The sequence below is a fragment of the Typopeltis vanoorti genome, chromosome 15 (genome assembly GCF_054136105.1).
Source record: "Typopeltis vanoorti isolate ZY-2024b chromosome 15, IOZ_Tvanoo_1.0, whole genome shotgun sequence".
Classification (NCBI taxonomy): domain Eukaryota; kingdom Metazoa; phylum Arthropoda; class Arachnida; order Uropygi; family Thelyphonidae; genus Typopeltis; species Typopeltis vanoorti.
The window spans coordinates 95,218,316-95,239,037 of NC_143563.1; the positions used below are offsets into that span (position 1 = coordinate 95,218,316).

The 20,722-nt window shown below is 37.7% G+C and overlaps 1 protein-coding gene across 1 annotated transcript in view; it reads left to right on the forward strand.

Annotated features, from left to right (window-relative positions):
* The window catches only part of LOC150098992 (uncharacterized), a 700,419-nt gene that overhangs the window by 624,454 nt on the left and 55,243 nt on the right, over positions 1-20,722 (forward strand). The window contains exon 41 of the mRNA XM_090405788.1: positions 10,943-10,996. Within this exon, the coding sequence (XP_090261914.1) occupies positions 10,943-10,996 (54 nt within the window). The remainder of the gene's footprint in view (positions 1-10,942; positions 10,997-20,722) is intronic.

Consider the following 20,722-nt stretch of genomic DNA (forward strand, 5'->3'; position numbering starts at 1 on the left):
TCTATCCATTGCTACTAAAATTTTCAAGAGATATTAGTGGAGGGGTTTCCCGTTGCCTTCTCAAACTGCAGTATTCCATCAAGTACTGGTAGAGTTGCTGCCCTCTATCAGCTGGAGTAGAAGTAAAAAAAGAAAGACACCCTCTGGCCTTGAGTACTCTAATACCTTTGGTGTTGAAATAAACAAGAGTTAGCCAAGTGAGGCCATATAGGAAGGAATACAGAAGGAGCCTAACACAAGCAAGCGGAATCAATGCCAGACTCAGCTCGGGTGCCTGTGGTCACTAACCACATACTCACTAGACAAGAGCCCTAGGATCTCCTCTCTAGGGAGTACACTAAAACCCTATTCTGCTTAAAAAATAACTGTAAAGAAAGAGTCAACATGTACCAATCCCACCTTCTCACAACTACAACATCCCTGAAAGAGATGACTTTGCTCACTATCTCCTTTGAGTGAATTAGAGAGAAAAATTACCATGGACTCACTCCTGAAGACATGCTTAAAATGAGCCCACTACATGAAACCCTCTTATAAAAAAAAATAATGGACTGTGCTCCACAGAAGATCAAAGACATGCCTCCAGACACTTTACTAGATGGCCTGTCAACAGACAACATACTCCTCCTCAGAAAGATAAAACAATTAATATACTGAGTACTCTGGAGAGAGTGGAATTGATGACATCTTGGATATTTTTCCAGAAAAAGAAGAAATGATGGATACTGCCATCCACAATTTTCAAAAAAGGAAAAAATCTGTGACTAGTGAAAAGAAAACCTTTCAACATATGAAGCCAGATGATACCACCAAAAAGAATTAATGAAAACATTCCTGTAATGGAATTGTGGATTCTGCCAAAACATAGATGACATCAGTGCCCTCTTGCAGAAGTATAAACCAGTATGCTTCTGCTGCAGGAAATATACCTAAAGTTGAAAGATTATCTGACATTACAAAATACTACCTTCATTCATAAGGACAAGACAATGGATCTGGTCATGGAGGAGTTGTCATCCTTGTGGCAACAGTTCCCTTTGCCCGCAAGTCTCACTGAGTATGAACACAGGAGCAATTGCTTTCTGACTTTCAATAGGAACTCTATCAACATTGTGTTGCACTACATTCCTCTTACCACAGATATCTCCCAAGATGACCTTGATCATGTTATATTGCAGTTACCACTCCCTTACTTTTAATAAGGGGATATAAATGGACAGAACACTCTTTGGATTAGTGCTTGAACAAACATTAGAAAAAGAGTGGTTGATCATATGCTCAACAACAACAACAACAACAATAATCTGTCCCTTCTAAACACAGGAAACAATGCCTTCTTACATATGTCTCCCTGAACATTCACTGCCATAGACTTAACTATCTTCTTACCCTCTCACGACTCTTCAAGTGGGAAACTGATGAGAATTTATTTGGGAGTGATCACTTTCTTTCCTGTGATACCTACTTTCCTGCATGGGCAACCATGTACTCCATCATAGATATCACAATGGAAAACTGAGCAAGCTGACTGGCTCACCTTCTCATCATGAACAGATTTTATTCTGCAATGGTCAGCTCCTCTTCCATCAACAGTGCAGTGAATTAGTGGTATTAAACCTGATATCAAAATTAGAGATGTTAATCTTAGCTCTTTACTTTATGCAGATGATGATATAAATTGTTTCTGAATAAATCCAGTACAAGCCTCTAAGATTCCCTGACTAAATTGAATAACTGTTGCAATAGGTTTGGTATGAAATTCAGCAATAGAAAGACAAAGATAATGAAAATAGGCAGAAACATTGAAAACGTCAACTGTGTCCTGCATGATGAACCTATAGATCAAGTAAAACATTTCAGCTATTTAGGCACAATATTTAGTGAAGATGGTAAATTAAAAATATAAAAATAGACAACAGAATTAGTCAAGCTGGTATGGTAGGAAGTCAGCTGAATAAATTTATATGAAATGAAAAAGAAATTAGGCAAAATGCTAAATTAGTGCTATACAAAACAGTGTTCAAATCAGTTTTAACATATGGATCTGAGAGCTGGATTTAAAATAAAATACTTGATCAAAGACTGGAGACCTCATTGCAATGAACATTAAAGAAGTCTGAGACAAAATCCAGAAAATGAAGGGCAGATACTTCACCTGCCAGCTCTCTCCTTGAACATAATGATTTCATAGTTGCTGATCCAATGACAATTATTGACACACTTGAGGAGGTCAGCAACATCTCCCTTTCCCTCCAAGTTCTTCATCCCAAAAACAGCAAAACAAAAATCAGCAAATCCATACAGTATGGTAACGAGGGTATGAAGTGCCTGCGGCAAGTATCTAACTCCCCTCCCCCAACCCAACGCAAGTGTCTAACTTGCGCCCCCTAACCTAAAAATGACAAAGATTTAGAAAAATTTAAATGTAACAAGTTAAATTTTACTAAATGCAATATGTTAAATACTATTAACCCCATCAAAATGAGTTGCAGTGTGCTGCAGAATTTGTGTGTCTAAAGCACCGTATTGCCGAAATTTAAAAATACGATATAAAATAGCGGACTTTTATATCTATTTATTTATTTTTATTTTTTACATTTTACACCCCAAACCTAGTTGCGCCCATGGCGGGTGCCTCTTTCGCCATGCCCTTGTTACAGCACTGAATCCATGTTTCTTCAAATGGCACTGAAGAATACAACAGCCCTTTAACTAAAGAAGTAACAAAAGTTGCTTTGCTTTCATTTCTGATTTAATTTTTATGATTTTATTTGCATCCTGATATCATTTTTGTTATTTATCTCCATACCCTCTCTAAGGCTAATTTATTCCTTTCAAATCCTGGTGACCAAATTCTGTATATCCCCTGCAATCCATTAACAATGTCACTGATATAAAGATTACAGTTGGAACCCCACTTGTAACCCTTTGCTTCCTCAATACTTCCTCCTCATACACAACTCTCTGATATCTATCAGACAGCCAATCCAGTTCACTAACCTGAAATTAAATGCCCATATGCTGTAACATATTAGCTTATGGTGTTGCACCCAGTCAAATGCCTTTTTAAAATCCAAAAAATGGCAGTATATGCCTTTTCCTTGTCAACCTCTTGTTACTTTATTATAAAAGGCAATCAGATTTTCACTTCTTGGGCATCTTTCATTAGTCAGACTCTCATTGGAAAAGTTAAGTCAAAAGTACTTATCATTTGTTTATTATTATTTTGTGACACCTCCAAGAGTCCAAAGACTCATCGAGGGGGGGGGGGGGGAGGCACTTGCTCTACAACACTCTGTCTCCACCACTTAATCTACAAGCTATTGCAAACCTCCACTACCATCATCATCTACACCAACACTATCTACTGCACACCACGACCACCACTGATATTTTTTGTCTGTAAATTGCATGTATTCTCAAGGCCAGTTTGTCTGTATGCTGGATGAAAAACCCAAGTTTCTGGGAGAAAAAACTCTGCTACCTCCATATGGGATCAGCTAACTCACCTTCAACTGAAAAAAACTCATACAAAGATTCCTCTCGTCATGACAAGAATTGAACTTAGGCCTTTCCAGTTGAAGGGCACAATGTACTGTTGTTCTTCCAATTGTGCTATGGAGGCAAACAGGCTGTCAGAAGTGGGGTTTAACATATTCCTTCAAAACTCATGAAATCCCTTCCAGTTCTATTGCTTTATAACATCCAAAATACTCAGTATTTGAAACTCACTCTTCTCTTGTACTTCTAATCCTCAAACCCTTCCCAATCCTCTCGTATTAAAACCTACTTTTCCAGGATGAAATACCCCAATACAGTGATCAATAAACAACTCCACTGTGTTCTTTGCATCAGTCACTCTGCCCCCCCATCTTTGTCTAACAGTGTCATTATTCTACAATCATTCCTCCTCTTATTGGCTACATAACAAAAGAATTTCTTAGGTTTTAACTTGTATTTCAACATCAAACGGAAATCTTAACAGCTGGTACTAAGGAGCAAACAACTTGAGCACAACCTGTAAGTACTTTTAGTGCATTAAACCAGTTATTTCAATCTAAAAATCAGCCACATGCATGCGCCCGCTATGCCTACCATGTGAAACAGAGATGGTGGCAACAAAAGCAATGTCAAACAAGCACCCCGTGTCTCGCCAGCATAGTGGTGTCGGTTGCCAACAAACCCACAAAGTGCCGCATCTACAAAATTAATATCAGCGATAAAAAAAAAGGTGTAATGTGCGAATTCTGTAGCCACTGGATACACGCTTCCTGCGCAAAAATAGGCGAATTGGCACACAAGATATATATCGACCTTAACCAGTCCTATTTCTGTTCGCCGTGCCTCCCGTCTGTTAAACAGCTCCTGAAGGCAAACGAATTGAAAACCTCGAATAGCACATCGATGTTATGAATGAAACTCTTTGATTCAAAATACGAGCACACTAGAAACAAAGCTCGAATCAACTGATGATCAGTGCTGCAACGCAAGTTGACCCTTCCCCGAGAATGAACTCCTTGAAATAATTGCATAAACAGTGCACGACTCGATGGAGGCCAAAAAAAACAAAAAATTCAACGCCGTTATTTTGAACTTTCGAAAGGAAAATGGAAAAGCACTAAAAGAAGACATCATCAAATTAGCAGAAGAATGTGGCATTGATTCCAAAAATATCATCAGGTGCCATCGTTTCAGATCCATAAACAAAAAAAAAAAAGAATGGAACGAACTTTCCATGCCTCGTAAAAGTGACTTGTGACACACTGACAAGCACATCAAAACTAATAACAGCGATCAACAACAAGTTCAAAGACACCTGTCCCTAATCGCGCATACGTGCTCGACCAGATTTATCATTTGCATAAAGGGAACAAGGACGCCAGCCCTTGTTCGAAGACAACTTGCAGGAAAACGTCAACATGGTGACCACAGTTGAACCATCGACTACAAATGAGCTCAATTGGTGCAAAAACCAAGTGATGCCACTAGCAGCCACCATGGTGACCAGTATGCAAGCATTGCCTAGGAAATGTGCAAGACCCCTGCAGTCAAACATATGACTCACAAAACCCTACAAATCCACTTCACCAACATCCGTGGCCTAAACTCCAACCTTAATAGTATCCACTACTACTACCTTCAGTCTACCAAACCCCACTTGCTCTTTCTGGTAGAAACTCAACTCTCATCTTCCCCCAGCACTATTCATTGCAACCTTCCAAACTACATACTCTTTAACTACTTTTGACCCAACCTAGAATCACCGAACTTTAACCTTCTTTGGATGAAAATATCCCTACCCAGCTCAGTCAAATTCATATGCTGTCTCTATCGCTCCCCTAATGCAACTAACCACTCTGAGCTCTTTAATTTCCTCTCCTTAAAATTCAACTTCTTCCAGTCCCACTTTCTCAACAGCGAAATCATCCTTCTAGGAGATTTTAATGTCCACAACACCAACTGGCTTTCCTCCTCCAGCTGTACAGATCTTGCAGGCAGAGATGCTGAAACATTTGCTATCACTAATGACCTTACACAACTAGTTCAGACACCAACCAGAATATCTGATAACCCGAACCACTCTTCAAATACCCTAGATCTCTTCCTGACCAGTGACCCTTCCAAATACACAGTGAATGTAGAGGGCCTGCTAGGCAATTCGGACCACAACTAGTGCTCATCTCCTCCCCTATGCAACAACACTTACACAGCCACTCCCATACAAGAGTTGTTTGGCATTATAACAGCGCCAAGTGAGACAGCCTCCACAACTTCTATGCCTCATTCCCATAATTAGATTATTGCTTCCCACCTTACAACCCAAGCACATGCACCAAACTCATAAGCAAAGTAATCTTCACTGGCATGGAATCATACATTCCCCACAGTACTCTGAACTGCCATTTCCTAACTAAACCCTGGTTTTCCAAGGCGGTACAAATGAAAAACCAAACATACAATTACTGGCTCAAATCAAGAACTCCATCCTCCTTTAGAGCTTATACCCAAGCCTGAAATAAATGCAAAAAAAAAAACAATCAATGTTTCTAAAACAGAGTTTGAAAGAGAAAAAAGCAGAAAATTAGCAGTCTGTCCAAACAGCAGCTGAGCCTTTTGGTCTCTTGCCAATGCAGTTGGTCGTAACTTCTGCCCAACACTATTCCCACCTCTATCATATCCAGATGGCTCCATTGCATCATCATCACCTACAGAAAAGGCCAGCAGACAATAGCAAATGTCCCCCAACTATTCCAGGTGCTCAATATACAATGCCCACTATGTCCTTTTGCCAGAAAGAGATCAGTAAAATACTGTCCAAATTAGACACAAAAAAAGTCTCCTGGCCCTGATGGCATTTCTCCCATTGTCCTGAAGTTTTGTGCATCAGAACTGACTCCTGTCCTATGTTGACTGTATATACTGTCTTACTCCACTAATATCTATTCCACAGCCTGGAAATTGGCTTATATTCAGCCCATTCCCAAGAAGGGCGACAAGTCACTGATATCCAACTACCGCCCCTTCTCGCTTACCTCAGTCCTGTCTAAAGTAATAGAAAAAATCATCAATTCCCAACTCACACTACCTTGAAGCTACCCATCTAATAAACAACCGCCAATATGAATTCTGTCGCTGCTAATCAATAGGAGATCTGCTCACGTATGTCGCCCACCCCTGGACAAATGCCATGGAGAAGTTTGGCGAATCTCAAGTGGTTGCACTTGATATCTCCAAGGCATTTGACCAGGTCTGGCACAAGGGCTTACTAAGCAAGCTGCTATCATTTGGTCTTTCTCAAGACCTTTGTAGTTGGATTGCCAACTTTCTGTCTGAACGCACACTATGTGTGGTGGTGAATGGTTCCTCATCCCCTCACCATTCAACTAATCAACCATTCAACACCAAAGCAAGAAATAACAAGTTTGTTATTTCTTGTTTTGGATACGAACTTTATTTAAAAGTATAATATATAATATCATATATTATATATGTTATCTGAGTCAAAACATTAATCAATTAGCTGTTTCTTCAGTGATTGTTAATTATTATTATATATCCATCACATATGTGATATATGTATTGAGGGTCAAGTTTAATACAGCATGTTGTGTAATAGTTAATCTGATCATTATCAATATCAGGCCTCGGTGGTTATGAGGCACTGTGCTGTAACGTGGAGGTTGACAGGAAGACATATTTAGTTGGATGTTGCTATAGGCCCAGAAATGTATGAACAGCTCAGATTAGTGAAGAAAGGAAAGGAAATTATTATGGATGATTTTAAATATGCAGTATAGATTGGAATGAAGAGATAGCATTTGAGAATAAGGAAAATTAATTTCCTAAGTTCTTGAGAGATAACTATCTCAGGCAACATGTAAAGAAGAGCACTCGAGGATTAAGAGTTTTAGATCTGATCATATCATCAGAGAATGTTGTGAGTCGGGTATCACACTTTCCTCCAGTTGATGAGAGTGATCATGAAGTGATCACCTGGGTTGTGGCTAGCCATATGCAGACTTCTGTGAGGAAAGGATATATGTGGAATTATAAGGCTGGTGATTATGACAAGTAGGAGACAGCTTGAAGATGTAGCATGGAATAAGGAGTTGAGCAGTATGAAAATCAGTGCTGCTTGGAACTGACAAAGAAATACTTAACAGCATCAATGTGTGAATGTACTGCAAAGGTCAAAAGGCTGAAGAAGATAGGTGTTAAATGGATGGATTAGGAGTTAAGCTCCTAATCCATCCATTTAACACCTTTTGAAATCTGGAAAAAGAAGTTACTTTGGAGGAAGTATAAGATGAATAGTGATAATAATCAGTTACATGAAGAGTATAAAGAACAAGCCAGGGGAGTGACTCAGTTAGTAAGGAAAACAAAGTGCAGTATGAGCAGACATTGGCAAATCAGACTAAGAAAAATCCCAGTCTTTTAGATATGTGGCAAGTTGAAAGAGGAATGATAATGGTAAGATGATGTTAATTATGGATGAAAATGGTAGAATGGCAACTGTTGCAGAAGGCATTGTTTAGGTATTCAGTGATCAATTTATAAGGTGTTTCAACCTGATCAGGGTGAAGTCATGGGTAACTTAAGTGTAGAGGACAAAGGAGAGGATGGCTTAATTGAGAGTGAGCAGGAGGTATTTGAGGAAATAAATAACCTCGATGTCAGTAACTCAATAGGGTTTCATGACATATCACCATGTATCTTAAGGGAATTGTCAGTAGCATTGGCATGCCTGTTCCACTGCATAAAGGTAGGTGATAAGACTGCAGCTTAAAATTATAGCCCAATTTGTATATTTGGAGTTGTGGTGAAGGTACTAGAGCGATTGGTGAGAAGTTGGATACAGAATTGGGTTGTAAACAGCAGTGGGAATTGCATGAATGGGTTATCAGTATCAGTTTTTAATGGGGAGATCATGTTTTACTAACTTACTTATGTACTGTAACAAAGAGACGAATATCTTGGATAGGGGAAATGCATATACAGTGGTGTACTTGGATTTCACAAACACTTTTTATATGCTCCCACATGACAGACTAATAAATAAATTGAAATATGTGGGCTTGGATAACAGACTTCTGAGTTGGTAAGTGATCGACTGTCAGATAGGCATCAGAAAGTTGTATATGGAGTTACAGTATCCCGAAAGAGGAAGGTCACTAGTGATATATCTCAGGGGTAGGTTTTGAGACCATCATTGTTCAATTTGTATGTTAATGATATTAGGATGAGTCAAACAGATGTTATTGCCTTTCAGCAAGACTTGAATAGATTGCATGAATGGGCAAGTATGTGGAACTGTCAGTTCAATGTTGCAAATGTAAGGTTTTGAGATTTGCATTAGGATGCAAAGCAACATTGGGATGCAAATAATAATAATAATAAATTTAGTTTAATCCTTTATCCCAGTGAGAGCAAACAAAGTTTGTGCCTGAAAATATCTTCAGGACTGAATATAGTGTTGTCCTATCTTACCTGAGTAAGTAGTACAACACCAGGCAACTTGTAGCAAAGGTGGAGCAAGATACCAACACTCCTATCCCAGTATCTCCCATAATACAAAACACACCTCCTTGCGGATATGTATACTGCTATGCATTAAGGGATTGGCCACTACCCAAACTAGTTTCGACCTTTATTGAGGTCTCTTCAGTGGGAACCAGGCCCAGAGTTGGAGATACCAGGCAGAAGCAGTAGCAAGGTCATCTTTACCTATAGGAGTTGCCAAAAGGTTTGCTACCTTTTTTTATTAAATTACTCTGGATTTAGAGAAAGATGTTGAAAGTTTATTTTTCACTAGGTTAGACTATAATAAATTTAGTTTAATCCTTTATCTCTGGGCCTGGCTCCCACTGAAGAGACCTCAATAAAGGTCGAAACTAGTCTGGGTAGTGGCCAATTCCTTAATGCATAACAGTATACATATCTGCAAGGAGGTGTGTTTTGCATTATGGGAGATACTGGGATAGGAGTGTTGGTAGCTTGCTCCACCTTTGCTATGCGTTGCCTGGTGTTGTACTACTTCCTCAGGTAAGATAGGACAACACTATATTCAGTCCTGAAGATATTTTCAGGTGCAAACTTTGTTTGCTCTCACTGGGATAAAGGATTAAACTAAATTTATTATAGTCTAACCTAGTGAAAAATAAACTTTCAACATTGGGATGCAAAGTATACATTTTGTGGGGAAACTTTAAAGGAAGTAGAAAATATGAGCGATCTAGGAGTGATGGTGGACAAGGAACTGAAATTCACACGCCACAGTGCACAAGTTGCGAAGATGAAGGTCAAATGTCTGACTCCATGGAGGTCAAATGATGATGATATAATAATAATAACACTTTGGATCATGCCACTACCATAATTGGTCACTGTACATTTAAAATGACCTGAGCCTCCATATGAATTTCATGCTATACCATTTTTATTATTATTGAAAAATCAGAAATTCATATAGTGCAATGCTATTGGCAATGGCAATGATGCAGAGGGACCTGATATGCAGAAATAGAAAGGTTATGATACCATTGTATAAGGCCTTGATCAGGCCTCATATGGATTATTGCACACAGATTTGGACACCAGGTTTTCATGGTGACAAGGATATGTTGGAAAGGATTCAGAGAAAATTCTCAAAGGTGGTCAAGTAGTCTTTGGAATGTGGAGTATGAGGAAAGATTGAGAGAATGTAAGTTGAAAAGCCTCGTGAATAAGAGGGAGAAGGGGGATATGGTTGAGACATATAAGCTAGTCAGGGGTTGTTATCAGGTTGACGTGGAAGAGCTTTTTTCATAGAATGGGAGAGGAGTAGAACTAGGGGCCATTGCTGGAAATTGTATAAGGAGGGTGTTAGCAGAGAAGTGAGGAGAAGGTTGTTTGCATGGAGAGTGATTGGAGTGGAATGCATTGCCTGAGTGTGTTGTGAATGTAGACACATTGAAGCAGTTTAAGGCACAGTTGATTGAGTATTGTGTGCAATAATGTGTGCCTCCCACGATGAGTCTCTGACTCCATGGAGGTCAAATGATGATGATATAATAATAATAACACTTTGGATCATGCCACTACCATAATTGGTCACTGTACATTTAAAATGACCTGAGCCTCCATATGAATTTCATGCTACACCATTTTTATTATTATTGAAAAATCAGAAATTCATATAGTGCAATGCTATTCTGCTTCTTTTGATTAGAACAAATTCCTCTGCATTAAATTTCTCTTTAAAATTGAATTAAAGTTTTCCAATCTTTGTGTTTAGTAATTTTCATATGAGACTATTAATTTATTTTCATATATTACTTTATTATATTTGTATACCTTATATATGTTATAAAACATAAGTTTTATAACATTTATAAGTAAATTATTTTCATATTTTTTGTATTATAAATATATAATTCTTTTATGCATAAAATTTGTGCAGGGTCACTCAGGAGATAAAGGAATGACTGGCCCAAATGGACCACCTGGCATGAAGGTAATATTTTAATGAATTTTTATAGTCAAATATAATGTGGTAGTTTTCATTTTAAGTTCTAGAAGTGTAATTGCAGATTTTACTAGGCATTAGGCTTTCTTAGGTAAAATGGTCTTCAGTTCAGCTCGTAGCAAGTTCTGTGATTTTATTTGCAAAGTTAATTATTAAATAAAATATATTTAATTTGCATTAGTTAAAAAGTGTTTCCAGTTAAGTAGCATTATTTCAATCTTGGTATTCTGTGTAAAACATTAAAAATGTTATCAAGAGGATAATAATGCTCAAACTAAAAGAAATTATTATTATAAAAAAGTAGTAGTCATGTTATCATTCCCTTCCAAGTTCATCAGCTGTTCATGGTGGAGGGAACTTCCAGCAATACTACTAGCCATTTTATTTTTTCATCTTTGTCTATTCTTTCCATATTCTTTTTTCTACTTCTGCTGAATATAGACAGTAAAAACGCCAGTGCTTTTTAGTGTCCTTTTCCCAGACCACCATCACTGAAATCCAATCCTCTGCCACTCTGTTTACTGTGCAGTGTGACCTATGGACATTTGGAAAGGAGAGATCCTGGGGTCTCACTCTTAGCTCCTGCTTCAGTAATGTGGTGGTGGGCCTGGATGACCCAGCAAAGAATTGTCAGCTAGCAGGCTTACCTGCACAGCTGAGTGGTATTTCAGTAAATCTCATTCACTATGGTCCAGGGAACTTGGGGCACATCAACGAATTGCAAAAATAAAAAGAAAAAACATCATAGATACCTGCAAATATACATATTTTCTGATTATGCATTCAGTAGGTTTCCAGAATGGTTTCCAAGGGTTGGCAGGATACCCAAATTTGTGAAAAATTCCATTCAGAAGATATTCTCATTGAGATGTCCTCTAGAAACAGAGCACTGTCCTAACCATTAAAATACCTATACTCCTTGATCTTGTAATTCATAGCAAATCTCCATGTCAGAAACATCAAGGAAGTCTCACTGTGATATTACTTCTTGAGAAAAGTTCATCAGTGGGAGATACCAATTATATAACCCTTATGAAGGGTTATATAATTGGTATCTCCCACTGATGTTGCATTCAGAAGAGAATACCAATCATGGTAACCTCTCACAAGAATGAACTCTTCTCTAGAAGTAATATCACAGTGAAACCTCTGATGTTCCTGACAAGGAAATTTATCCTGAATTAAAAGATCAAAGAATGACAATCATAAGAAGAACTGGCATATGTAGGGATGATATCCTAGTTCCAACAAGGAATATCATTCCTTATATTTAACACCCTGAAATCTCCAACATCAGTGAAATCAGGATATCATGATTTTCCTGTTAGGCTCTATATCCCAAATTGCTGGCATTAATGCTCTGACTGTCTATTACATTTCTGACATTCATGCTCATTATTTCATTAAAGAGCATGAGAATAAGGACTGTGATTTCAAAACACCCAAATGTGCCAATTATGAGAGAGAGAGCATCCCACCTACTTCAAAGCATATCAAAGGTTAGAGAATGGAATAGTCAGATGATCAAGACCGAGCAGAACTACCACATCAATAGGTGGTAGATCTGTTGTTTATGTTGTGGAAGTATACCACCACATCAACATGTAGTGGTAAAACCATGTTATGCTGAGAAGGTAATAGTAAAAAAGTGTCAAAAGGGGACATTTATCCATATTTGTCCTACTTTCTCACAATTATATCGTTCAGTGTAATTTACTCACAGTCTTCATAGAGCAAATCAGTGAGAAAAAAATGAAAATATGGATCTCACTCCTGAAAACACTAAAAATGATTTAACTATATCAAATCCAGCTAGTTAGAAAAATAATGGATCATACACTCCAAGGAACAAAGGACATGCCTCCAGATCCATTAATAGATAGGGTGGATATCTTTACCCCAGCCCACCCCAAAAGGAAAATAAAACCATTAAAATACGTATACCATCCTAGATGGAGTACAATTTGATGACTCCTTGGATATGTTTATCCTAGAAGGAAGAAATGGATGCTGACTGTTCACAGTTTCTCAAAATGGAAAATTTTAAGACTGATAAAAGCAAACCCTCTCAAAATCAGAAGTCAGATGAATCACACTGGCTTCTCTCTAGAAGAGACATATTTGAAATCTGGTAAGGATCCTATTTTTTGGTATAATCTCTATCATTCTTAAAGAAAGAACTGGGGATGGACGTACCCATGGAGGAGTTGACATCCATATAGACAACCATGCACTTTTTTCCAACCAGTTCTACTTAATACCAACATAGAGAAATTTGCCATTTGCATCTCTCTCTGTAGGATCTCTTATTACAATATTGCTGCATCTGTCCCATCCAGTGCACATATTTCCCAGAATGACTTTGATGACCTCATGTTGCACTTGCAGTTGGGGATTTAAATAGCCACAGCACTCAAGTGTGTAGTAGGCTCATGGAGTGCATGTTCAAGAAAAATAATCCATCCTGATTGCTGGAAGTAACATCCTCTATATGCCTTCTAAATATTTACTGCTGTTGACTTAACAATTTGTTCATAGTCCTTTCCCATGGCATCCACTCTCTTATGGGATACTATATTTCATCACAGATATCACGATGGAAAATAGATCAAGCTGACTGGAATGTCTTCTTATCCATGGAAAAATTTGATTTTGCAACAGTCAGCTCCTCTTATATTAAAGAAGCAGCAAATATTACTCTATTATACAGAGTGTATAACACAAGCTACTACAAGTGCAGTCCCCAAAACATTAAGTCAGTTTCTGCCTTTTCCAACAATGGTGGAATTTAGAATGTACAGCAGCCAAAAATAAAAGAAAATTTAAAAAAAATTGAAAAACATCAAATTCTGTTCGCTCTGAATGGTTTGAAAGATTACAACAGACCATTTCTGTCACTATCTTCATAGATCAATGCTCTACTCAATCAGTATAATTTTCTGTGAGGTGAATTTTCAGAATCCAATCCAAAGGCAATTATTATTACCTTTCCAAGGATAGGATCCAAAAACACCAGCATATTACCATCTGATTTTTCTGACTATCTACTTGTGCAAGATTTTGAGGGAAAAAAATGGTTAACTCTCATCTTTTATAGTTTCTGTAGAGCACCAACCTTTTTTTTTTTTTTTTTTTCCAAGACAGTCTGGCCTATGGAAACATCATCCTACACTAGATCATTCAATCCTACTGGTAGCATAATTTATAGTCGCTTTTTTAAACTGATCATAGGATCATTTTTTTTTTTTTAAATAACGAAACCTGTGGTGCGTTCATAATTAGAAGAAACACATGTATAAACCACAGTGAAAATTATTTAATTGTAAATATTTCATCCTAAGTATCTTAGGACATCATCAGTACAGTATTTAAACAAAAATTAGGTCAAATTTACAAGCAAGAGGAAGGAACAGCAATGGGATCTCTTTTATCACCAAACCTAACAAATTTGTTTCTAGAACACCTTGAGGAAAAAATATTCACTTTTGAACCCAAACCAAAAATTTGGCTAAGATATGTTGATGACGTATTTGCAGTATGGAATCATCCGGAACCTGAATTACAACTGTTTCTAGATAAAATTAACCTTCTTCATCATCGCATCAACTTTACGTTAGAAAAAGCATCTCCACAGGGTATCTCTTTTTTGGATTTACACATCAAAAGAAAAGAAGATGGTTCCATCGCCACTTCCGTCTTTCGCAAGCCTACATTCTCAGGTCGCTACATTCACAATTCTTCTGCTCATCATCCATCGCAGAAATCTGGCATTATTAAATCACTAGTTTCCAGAGCACACAAATTCTGCTCCTCTGAAGAATCTTTAAACCAGGAATTAGAAGTTATCAAAAATACAGCGATCCTAAATGGATATAATCCCAAAACAACTCAAAAAATCATCAGTCACTTCTGCATACATCAAACCAGACAGGAAGAAGTGCATAGGATTCCCATACCTTACGTTAAAGGCATCTCAGAACGTCTTTCTAAAATTATGAAGAAATACAATTTTGCTACTACTTACAAACCTATCAACCAAATTTACAACTTATTACCTTCTCCTAAGGACAAATTCTCACCCTTGATGTTACCTGGTGTTTATGAGATTCCATGCTCATGCAAATTATCTTACTTTGGACAGACAGGTAGGTCTGTTCAGAAACGCACCTCGGAACATCAAGACCACATTCGTCTTCTTAAACCGCAGAAATCTGGCCTCTCTCAACACGGAATTGAAAATCCAAACCATAGGCATCTCATTGGGAAAAGGCTAAACTTTTACATATTAAACTTTTACATGCTAAACGTTCACTGCATGAACGTTTATACAAAGAAAGTTCTGAAGCCCTACTACACAGACCAAACCTAAACCGCAACGACGTTCTTACTATTCCTAAAGTATGGGAAATTATCATACAAAACTGTGTTAAATAATTAACGTTTTTTTTTTTTTTGTTGTTGTACTACTTTAGCACGTTTTGCACGTTTTCATGAGATTCTATTGTAATCATGCGCCCTAACTGTATGTTATTCCTAATTTTTGTTTAAATACTGTACTGATGATGTCCTAAGATACTTAGGATGAAATATTTACAATTAAATAATTTTCACTGTGGTTTATACATGTGTTTCTTCTAATTATGAACGCACCACAGGTTTCGTTATTTAAAAAAAAAAAAATGATCCTATGATCAGTTTAAAAAAGCGACTATAAATTATGCTACCAGTAGGATTGAATGATCTAGTGTAGGATGATGTTTCCATAGGCCAGACTGTCTTGGAAAAAAAAAAAAAAAAAGGTTGGTGCTCTACAGAAACTATAAAAGATGAGAGTTAACCATTTTTTTCCCTCAAAATCTTGCACAAGTAGATAGTCAGAAAAATCAGATGGTAATATGCTGGTGTTTTTGGATCCTATCCTTGGAAAGGTAATAATAATTGCCTTTGGATTGGATTCTGAAAATTCACCTCACAGAAAATTATACTGATTGAGTAGAGCATTGATCTATGAAGATAGTGACAGAAATGGTCTGTTGTAATCTTTCAAACCATTCAGAGCGAACAGAATTTGATGTTTTTCAATTTTTTTTAAATTTTCTTTTATTTTTGGCTGCTGTACATTCTAAATTCCACCATTGTTGGAAAAGGCAGAAACTGACTTAATGTTTTGGGGACTGCACTTGTAGTAGCTTGTGTTATACACTCTGTATAATAGAGTAATATTTGCTGCTTCTTTAATATAAGAGGAGCTGACTGTTGCAAAATCAAATTTTTCCATGGATAAGAAGACATTCCAGTCAGCTTGATCTATTTTCCATCGTGATATCTGTGATGAAATATAGTATCCCATAAGAGAGTGGATGCCATGGGAAAGGACTATGAACAAATTGTTAAGTCAACAGCAGTAAATATTTAGAAGGCATATAGAGGATGTTACTTCCAGCAATCAGGATGGATTATTTTTCTTGAACATGCACTCCATGAGCCTACTACACACTTGAGTGCTGTGGCTATTTAAATCCCCAACTGCAAGTGCAACATGAGGTCATCAAAGTCATTCTGGGAAATATGTGCACTGGATGGGACAGATGCAGCAATATTGTAATAAGAGATCCTACAGAGAGAGATGCAAATGGCAAATTTCTCTATGTTGGTATTAAGTAGAACTGGTTAGAAAAAAGTGCATGGTTGTCTATATGGATGTCAACTCCTCCATGGGTACGTCCATCCCCAGTTCTTTCTTTAAGAATGATAGAGATTATACCAAAAAATAGGATCCTTACCAGATTTCAAATATGTCTCTTCTAGAGAGAAGCCAGTGTGATTCATCTGACTTCTGATTTTGAGAGGGTTTGCTTTTATCAGTCTTAAAATTTTCCATTTTGAGAAACTGTGAACAGTCAGCATCCATTTCTTCCTTCTAGGATAAACATATCCAAGGAGTCATCAAATTGTACTCCATCTAGGATGGTATACGTATTTTAATGGTTTTATTTTCCTTTTGGGGTGGGCTGGGGTAAAGATATCCACCCTATCTATTAATGGATCTGGAGGCATGTCCTTTGTTCCTTGGAGTGTATGATCCATTATTTTTCTAACTAGCTGGATTTGATATAGTTAAATCATTTTTAGTGTTTTCAGGAGTGAGATCCATATTTTCATTTTTTTCTCACTGATTTGCTCTATGAAGACTGTGAGTAAATTACACTGAACGATATAATTGTGAGAAAGTAGGACAAATATGGATAAATGTCCCCTTTTGACACTTTTTTACTATTACCTTCTCAGCATAACATGGTTTTACCACTACATGTTGATGTGGTGGTATACTTCCACAACATAAACAACAGATCTACCACCTATTGATGTGGTAGTTCTGCTCGGTCTTGATCATCTGACTATTCCATTCTCTAACCTTTGATATGCTTTGAAGTAGGTGGGATGCTCTCTCTCTCATAATTGGCACATTTGGGTGTTTTGAAATCACAGTCCTTATTCTCATGCTCTTTAATGAAATAATGAGCATGAATGTCAGAAATGTAATAGACAGTCAGAGCATTAATGCCAGCAATTTGGGATATAGAGCCTAACAGGAAAATCATGATATCCTGATTTCACTGATGTTGGAGATTTCAGGGTGTTAAATATAAGGAATGATATTCCTTGTTGGAACTAGGATATCATCCCTACATATGCCAGTTCTTCTTATGATTGTCATTCTTTGATCTTTTAATTCAGGATAAATTTCCTTGTCAGGAACATCAGAGGTTTCACTGTGATATTACTTCTAGAGAAGAGTTCATTCTTGTGAGAGGTTACCATGATTGGTATTCTCTTCTGAATGCAACATCAGTGGGAGATACCAATTATATAACCCTTCATAAGGGTTATATAATTGGTATCTCCCACTGATGAACTTTTCTCAAGAAGTAATATCACAGTGAGACTTCGTTAAAGAGATTTTCTTTTTAATGAGATTCTCTTTAACCCATGCAGGTTAAAGAGAATCCTAAACAGTTTTTTAGATATGTAGCAAGTAAAAGAAAAAATGTACATGGCAGAATGATTTTAAAGAATGCCGATGGTAGGGAGGTAACTGAATCAGTTGATATAGTTGAGTTACCGAGTGAGCACTTTGCAAGAATATATCATCCAGGTGGTGACATTGCAGAAACGAATGTACCAGTAGATTATATGGGAATTGTGGTGAATGAAGTGGAGGTGAGTAGTCTATTGCATAACCTCAATGTCAATACATCTGTGGAATTGGATGGTATACCAGTTCGTGTTGTACGAGAAGCAGCTAAAGAATTGTCAGTACCCTTGACCATTTTGTTTAATTTGAGTCTCAGGTCTGGGTTAGTCCCGAGGGGATGGAAAGAGGGGAAAATAGTTCCACTGCATAAAGGTGGTTCCAAGACTGCTGTTGTAAATTACCGACCGATTAGCATATCAGGAATCATTCTTGTCTTAAAGAAATTAGTCAAGAAAAGAATACAGGATTGGGTAGATGAAAATGGGATATTGTATGGGGAACAACATGGTTTTGTGAAGGGTAGATCATGCCTCAGTAACTTGCTCACATTTTATAACACAGTGACGGCTGAACTGGATAGGGGTAATGGGTTTACAGTAATACTACTGGACCTTGCCAAGGCTTTTGATAGGATACCACATAGAACCCTAATCAGTAAACTGGAGCAGATGGGGATAGATATAGGGTTGGTGAGATGGATAGGAGGGTGGTTGAAGGAGAGATACCAGAGAGTGGTTTATGCAGGAGTTGAGTCTAAAAGACGGCTTGTGACTAGTGAAGTGCCACAGGGCTCTGCTCTTGGACCACTGCTTTTCAATTTGTTCATCAATGATATAGGAAAGGATTTGAGAGGAAGTGTTCACTTGTTTGCTGATGATGCAAAGTTGGGTAGAGCAATTATGAGTGCACAGGATGTCAAAATTTTACAGGATGATTTGGAGATTGATGAGGCCAGGGATTTGGGAGTGTTGGTGGATAAGGAATTGAAGTTTAGGGGGCACATTGCAAAAGTGACTAAAACAGCTCACCAAATCACTTGGCTTCTGAAAAATACTTTAACATGCAGAGACAAACAAGTTGTTGTTCCTCTGTATCGAGCCTTGATATGACCCCATCTGGACTGCTGTGCCCAGTTATGGGCACCAGAGTTTCTTCGTGATGGGGAGGAAGTGGAGAGGATCCAGAGACGAGTGACCAAGATGATAGCAGGTCTGTGGAATGAACCTTATGAGAATAGGTTGAAGATTTGTGGGTTGCAGAAATTGGTCGATAGGCAAAGGAGGGGCGATATGATTGAGACATTCAAATTACTGAAGGGTTTCTATAAGATTGATCCAGAAGATATTTTTGAAAATATGACTGGTGGTGGAAGGACTTGGGGCCATGAATGGAAGCTGGGCAAGAGCGTGGTTGACAAGGGTGTTAGAGCTAGGTTTTTTACTTGGAGAGTAGTGAATGAGTGGAATAAGCTTCCAGAGTCTGTTGTGGGTGCTACGACTGTGAATGAGTTGCATACACAAAGATGTGCCTCTCAGACCCTTTAGTAAATGGTGGCCCGTTAACAGATAGCATGGATAACTCCTCTATCACACAGGAATATAAAACAATTAATATAGCTTGTGCCCTCCGGTGGGGTGGGGTTCAATTTGACAACATCCTGCATATTTTTCCTGATGAAGAAGAAACAATAAACTCTGATCTTCTATAATTTTCTAAAAATCAAAAATCCTAGGCTAATGAAAACAAAACTATGCATCATAGAAAGGTCCCATTTAATACCAACGTAGATGCATTTCCTATCCAACTTTCAGTGAAACTCTAATAAGAGTATGCTGCAGCTATCTTCTTTCTGCTGCATATATCTATCAAGATGACCTTTATGATATATTGCAGTCATCATCCACATTACTTTTAATTGGGGATTTAAACAGACGACATTCTGTGAGGTAGTGCCTGAACAAATATTAGAAGAAGAGTTGTTGATTATATGCTTGACAGCAACAATCTCCTCCCTCTTGAAGACTGGAAGAAACTCCTTCCACATGCCTGCCCAAATATTCGCTGCCATTGGCTTTAACTGTCTACTCACCCTCCCTTTTCTTGTTATTCAAGTGAAAAACTGAAGACAACTTATTTTTCATATCATAGGGAAATGGTCACTCCCATATAAAACAGAATGGCCATTTCCCTGTAATATTAACCTTTTTACATGGGTAACCAGGTAACCATTAACCAGGTGGCATTTCACGAAAGTTTGTATAAAGGAGGCTCCTATTTCAGATAAGTTTTTTGGAATAATTAATTATAAATAAGCATATATTTAGAGCCTCTGTAGCTCAGTCAGTATAGACGAAGCCCTTTGGTTGGAAAGACCTGAGTGTGATTCTTGTGAGTGACGTTAGGAACCTTTATTTGGTCTCTTTTGACTAAAGGTGAGTTAGCCGGTCTCATACAAAAGTAGGGGGTTTTTTCACACGGAAACTAGAGTTTTTCGTCCCATAGAACAGACAAACCGGTCCCATGAATGCATACTTCTACAGACATAGGACACCTCCAGGAATAAGGAGTGGAGTAGCCAGCCTATTCTGTAGGATTTCAGTTCTGAATATCTACATGGTAAAATGTGTAGGGTAGGTCTACACATGAGTAAACTTGGATAGGAAGCATATATTTATGAG